At 33.2% G+C, this 6,214-nt stretch overlaps 1 protein-coding gene across 1 annotated transcript; it reads right to left on the bottom strand.

The window, feature by feature from the left end:
- Positions 1-1,632: 1,632 nt before the first annotated feature.
- On the bottom strand, positions 1,633-5,249 carry LOC103498690 (uncharacterized). The gene is made up of 5 exons (XM_008461397.3): positions 4,914-5,249; positions 3,741-4,108; positions 3,216-3,359; positions 2,899-3,104; positions 1,633-2,001 (listed from the first exon to the last, which is right to left on the bottom strand). The coding sequence occupies exons 2-5, from the start codon at positions 3,986-3,988 to the stop codon at positions 1,835-1,837; spliced, it is 765 nt and encodes a 254-aa protein (XP_008459619.1). The 5' UTR covers positions 3,989-4,108; positions 4,914-5,249; the 3' UTR covers positions 1,633-1,834.
- Between the last annotated feature and the right edge of the window lie 965 nt (positions 5,250-6,214).

Raw genomic sequence — 6,214 nt, 5'->3', positions numbered from 1 at the left:
ACGTCCTGATCATTGTCCACCTGGTAATCGTAGTAGTCAGAATAGTCGTCACAAATATCCAAAATAAACGTTCTCAAAGAAGGTAACACCATGGATTCCAAGTGAGATCCAACGAAACGTTTAACCTTCAACACAGTTAGCAATTTGCAAGCTGATAAACATGACCACATCAATTCAAATGCATAGTCAGTGGTAATGTAAAGCTGTTGAGCATTGTGGAATGGCGTATAAGATAAGGCTTTTGTCAAGAAACTCTCTTAACCAAGTTCCAAGTACGAGTAAGTCAATTTTTGAATATATTCACCACCATATTGTGTTAAAGCTCTCAACATGAAACGCTTAAAGGATGTTGATATATCCAAGAACGAGCGTGACAATTTTAACAAATACGGGATGAAATCAAAGTTAAAGTTGAGTGTGGGAATATGAGTCAACAGGGTTTTCCATTGCTTTGAGAGAACACAAGTTTGAACAACTTGTTTCGTCTCTAAAAAGGATAGAATGTCATGAAGAATACAATCTGGTAAACGGCTGATTCTGTCCACATCATCGTTTTGGTATATTGACATGAGGTTAAAACAGTGTTTCTGGTTATGCAATTTTGTTGGAAGAGTTTTGTGAACAGGGCATTGTTATATAGAGATGTTGAAACAGTGTTTTTGGTTTTGCAATTTTGGAATATGTGAAGTCATTAATTACTACAAATTGGGCTTGGGAAAACATGGCAGTGGAAACGAGAAGGCATGGTTTAAACCAAGGCCTTTTAATTAGCTTAGTTTTGTTGTATCTACCTTCTACTCGTCTTTCAATTTTTGGTTTTAACGACTTGCAACAAATATGTTTCCAACCTTTGTTAACATTATTAATCTGATTCATGAAGGGTTGGGAAGTTTGTGAAAAAACCCCTTTGATATAAAATATTGCATAAAGGAGTTGAAATCAAAGTTGAGTGTGAGAATGTGAGTCCACAGGGTTCTCCACCTCTTTGATAGAACACAAGTTTGAACAACTAGTTTTGCGTCTAAAAAGGATATAATCTCATGAAGAAGAGAATCTGGAAGAGGGCTGATTCTGTCCAAATAATTCAGATTATTTCTTTTCAACATTGAAATGATCAGAACTAAGAAGAGGTTTGTGAGCACATTGTGTAAATATTATTATGAAATACAGAAGATATGCCAAGAGACAAATGAAAGGGTTTAAAGTTCACATTTGGTTGTTTGGAAGTCATTATTACAAAACAAATGCATGATAAATGATAATAAGATGGCAGTGGACACCAGAAGGCGTGGTTGGATTGATTGGATATCTAAGTTAAGTCTCTTTTAATTAATTTGGTTTGGTTTCTTTTATTTCTTGCTTGGTCAACCGATTAAAATATAAATATAATGGTCTTTATATTTTTGGAGTTTTGAAAGTTTTAGAGTTTAGGGTTGGAAATTTTAAAAATTCTATTAGTCCTAGTGTAGTGTGAATTGATATAAACTTCCTAAATAGTCTCTAAAGTAGGGACTATTTAGGAATACTTTATTAAACAGCATGAACTAAATTTATTTAACAGGTTTGAAACTATATGACCTTTTCAAAAAGGGTAAAAACACAATACACAACTATTTTTGGTAGGTATGCATATTGCCTTAATACCAAACTCATTGATCTTCCAAAACTTCTAAACTTCAATACATCACATAACCATTCATTAGATAACAAAACCTTTGATAGAAACAGGAATGCACATGCACACAATTTGTAAGTGTATTATAACCAAACATTACTTTTCAACCTCAAACTAAGAAACAGGGCGTCAGAAAGAAGGCGGCAAATAATTCAAAAACTAATCACTCAAAGACCCATTGTCATTCTCATCTTCATGATCTCTCACCACCTTCTCTATTATCTTTCTGCGTACGCTTTCAAGCACGGATTTTCTCGATCCATCATCATTTCCAGATTGACCATCATTAAGCACTGGATCTGCTTGACAAAGAACTAATGCAACACCTAAAACCACAACAAAAATATGGAATAAATAATAAATGGTTTCAAAAATTGTCCAACTAGAATTATCCTCTCATATTTGGCAAATGACTTTGCGCTTACGGTACTGAAGGTGGGATTTTAGAGGTTAGAATTTAAAGAGGCACCCAATAGACAATTCCAACCAGAAGAGCTCATTATACTTCAAGTTGCCAAGTCATTAGTTTCTTCACAAGCAAAGTTTGTAAAGGTTCCCTTGTACAATTCACACAACCAACAACCCAAGTTTTGTTTTGTTTTATCTTTGGTAAGAAACTGCTCTTTCATTGAGAGATAAAAGTATACTGGAACACAAAAAAAGGAATCCACCCACAAACTAATCGCAAAAAATCAAATCAAGCTCATAAGTCACAATTACAAAAATGTTAGGATACAAACACCCGTGGACGCATTAAAACTAGCAACCTCCCAAACCTCAAACCTTTTTCTCATGGTCTCTCAACCTCCCTAAATAACCTACCATTTTTCTCAAGACATTATACACAATAAACAAAGAAAGAAAGCAAAATCCTGCCCTCATCCCAAAATGGAGTACCTCCTCATTCATAATGCCACAAACCCTGCCTCCAGCTAAACAGAACCAAAACGACCAAGGAACCTCATGAATTCAATTTAACAGGGTCACAGAACCAATGGGACTTGATGGCTGAGAACTCGGCCATTTAACACAATTTCAAATTCAAAGTGTACCATTATAAAATCATTGACTTCACATAAAGGTGGAAAATGTTAGCATGCCTTCAAATATCTAGCCAAACACGAATGTTGACTGTTGAACATTAACACTATTATACTAACTAGATATGAAGCTGCAGATGACCAAAGCAAATGAGGCATTTTTAGTTTTATACAACTGTGTACCTTCTGGCGTGCATCTTCTGCCGAAACTTCTAAGGCCCACATAATTTGCTTTCACTGCACCGTTGTTGTAAACTAACAAAGTAGGAAGATTACAATCTGGGTAGTTGGGAATGCAATCTGTGGATATTATTTTAACAAATTTTGTGGCTGGATATCTGGCAGCAAGTTCTTGCAAACAATTCATCAACACATCGCATTCTTGAATTCTACAATGAGATTATAAGATAACATAACAATGATATTAACACACCAGAGAGTAAAGATCAACAGAATATAGAGAACATAAAAACATTAAGGGCATTGGATATGGATGGTACCCTTCTTTGTAGAGAATAACGACAACCCAAACATCAGATGGAGCCTGTGAAACCTCTCGCACAAAATCTGATCCTGATATTGGATTTACTGATCCAAATTTAGAGATTTTAGCTGCTTCTCTAATCTCCATCAACCTCTTTTTCCTATCCCGAAAATAAGGTTGCATCAAATTTAGAGATTTCATAATTATTTTGTCAGAGAATCCCAAAGGGTACGGCCTCGAGTAAGAAATTGGACGAGGAGGAAAGATCAGGTAATTAATTAACTAACAAATAAGATGGTGAAATCTAATTCAATAAAATATCTCATACTTGTTAAATGGAGAAGAAAAATTAAGATTTCCTTCAATTAACAAATCAATCAATGTCATTATATTTCCTCCTGGTCACCAAATTGACCAATTCTGCATCAATTGATCTAAGTTCTACTTATTTAATTACCTTTCTTTATTTTCCCAGCGATGGATAAAACTACAGAAAAGCAACAACCAAACATGAAGGGTAACTAATGAATAGAAAACCAACCTATACTCTTGGAGGAAGTTGTCATCATCAAGATCTAGGTCATCCTCAAGGTCTTCAAGCTCCTCTTCATTCTTCTGGTCAATCCAAGACTTGTCTTTGGCGACTGATGCCTCATCTAGGGCAGGTGTGAAGGCTGGTGGCTTGAATGGAGCAGGCTTCGGAGGTAGGTTTCCCAGCTTTCTCTGAATGTCATCCCACTGAGTGGAGGCTCCTTCAACATCCTTGTACACGAAGTGATAATCACCCATTGTTTAGTGAGTTCTACAGGACACAGGCTTTTGGGCAGAATTTACTCAATTTTGTGAGGATCAAGAGTATAACCTTGCAAAAGGTTTATTTTAAATTTCTTGGTAACAATGTAGCAAGTCCTGCAAAATATAATTCAAAGTAATGATAGGAAAGAATTTAATTTAAAATCAAACATTTTTTTGAATTGGAAATGTAAAATCAACATTATCAACCCTACTATTTAAAACCATAAAAATCTTAAATACTAAAACCAAAAACAGAGTATTAATGAAAATGTAACACAAATTCCAAAAACTACCCCTAGACTATGGTGATTGTTTTGTTTCACCCTTAACTTTGAATTGTGAAATTCAAACCCTCCAACCTTTGTTCGTATGGATAAAAGCTCAGACCAAATCAAGCTTTGAAATTCATTTTCTTTCAAAACCTTTGTACACAAAAATACAAAGTCATTGCAAAACTCTTCCAATTAAAAATTAAAAATACATTCAAAATCAAATATTTCAATCAAAACAAGCTTTCAAAACTAAACATTTTAAACCAAAACTTTCATATAGCCTTTCAAAAAACCTAGATGTTTGAATAACTTTCAACATAACAAAACTTTTGAAAAGACTTACCGTAAAATTACAAAAAAAAAAAAAAAAAAAAAAAAAGCTTTTGATGCTTTCCAATTTCAATCTTTCAATCAATCAATACTTCCCGTAAAATCAAGCGTTCTTTTAGCAAAAATCCATCAAAACATAAAAAAATAATTTTAATAAATCATATTTTTGTTAAGAAAACATTAAAAAAAAAAAAAAAACATACTTATAAAAATTCAAAACAGTTCTTGATCTGAAAATCCACTTCCTTGAACAATTATCAAGTTCAATTGCCTAAGAGCCTAAACAATTAAGACAAAATTTGAAGATTAGAACTTACTGAATCTAACCCAAACTTGGTTGGTGTTCGAAAATGCCCAAACTTGCAGATCTTAAATAAGTTGCGGGTAAACCAATTTGTGGGCGAACGGAACCCGCGTTAATATGGAAAGCTCAGTATCATATCGCGTGGATGGAAGGGCACTGTCGTATCGGTGGCAGATCGAAGCTGCGGCAAAGTCTTCCAGGGGTGGAAGAGAAAATATAAGGTTGAAGTTATTGAATAATGTGTGTTTTAAGAAAATAGTTAAATTACAAATTCACTCTCCCCTAAAGTAGTAAATAAAATTGTTAAATTACAAAGTAAATAAGGGTTTGCGGCTATCATCATCTCTTCTTCTCCATTGTTTCTCTTTTGATTTTTTTCTAAAACTTCATTTAGTTCTTATCTTAGCCCCCATGTACGAGATCCGACTGCTATGATCGAATCTGAAATTTTATTATGTTTTGTAAATATTTTAGTTCATTTTGATATATTTGAAAGTAGAATTTAAAATTTTGTTATAATTCGTAAATATTATAGTTTATTTTATATATTTGAAATTATTCCATAAGTAGACATAATTTTTAGTAAAAGATTATTTTAAATTTGTTTTAGTTTTTCCATTTAAAATAATACTATTAGATCGATTTGGTTTGTATCATAATTTGGAATCAGGTTTGATTCTTTGTCACATGAACAACCTCCGATACTTATTCAAAATGCTCTTATCATCAACAAACAACCTCTCATAGTCAATAATGCTTCTATAGCTAAGGAAAAATCTCTTATAGTCAATGAGCATGTAGTCATGATAGAAGAAATTATATTCAAGAAAACCTAAAAGTACATATTCACTAATAGAAACAGTTAAGTTAAGTATTGAAGAAAAGAAGTCTCGCATTTGAGGAAAGCCCACGTCTCAATTTCCAACAAGAAAAGTATCATTTTCTTATTGTAGTGATAAATAAAATATACATACTTAAGGAACATGTTGCATAACCAAAATGAAAAAGTTCATCTATACTACTAGTTGTTACAAAGAAAAGTAATTTTTGTGACAAAGGTCCAAACAAAAATTCAACTTATAACAATTGGAAAGACTTTATAGATCAAAGAGATTGTAGAAGGTCTCCCTTGCACAACCTCCAAGGAAAATCTAAAAAATTTGCTGCAACAACTCATAAAGATGGAACAGACCACCATTTTCGAAAAATGACAACAAGAAGGCTATCCACCCAAATATTGATGGCTTTATTTTGTAGCGAAAATCAATTAGAAGGTGGTAGTTACAAAACTTCTTTAAACAAAAGAGTCTTCGA

This window comes from Cucumis melo, chromosome 9 (genome assembly GCF_025177605.1).
Source record: "Cucumis melo cultivar AY chromosome 9, USDA_Cmelo_AY_1.0, whole genome shotgun sequence".
Classification (NCBI taxonomy): Eukaryota; Viridiplantae; Streptophyta; class Magnoliopsida; order Cucurbitales; family Cucurbitaceae; genus Cucumis; species Cucumis melo.
This window is presented reverse-complemented; position numbering and strand designations above follow the sequence as displayed.

Bases quoted from the DNA above. Each gene is read 5' to 3' on its own strand.
- LOC103498690 (XM_008461397.3), bottom strand. From the start codon at position 3,988: ATGGGTGATTATCACTTCGTGTACAAGGATGTTGAAGGAGCCTCCACT. The intron at 3,360-3,740 runs GTTGGTTTTCTA...TTTTCGGGATAG, and splicing joins AACTTCCTCCAAGAGTATAG to GAAAAAGAGGTTGATGGAGA. The intron at 3,105-3,215 runs GTACCATCCATA...ATCTCATTGTAG, and splicing joins GTTATTCTCTACAAAGAAGG to AATTCAAGAATGCGATGTGT.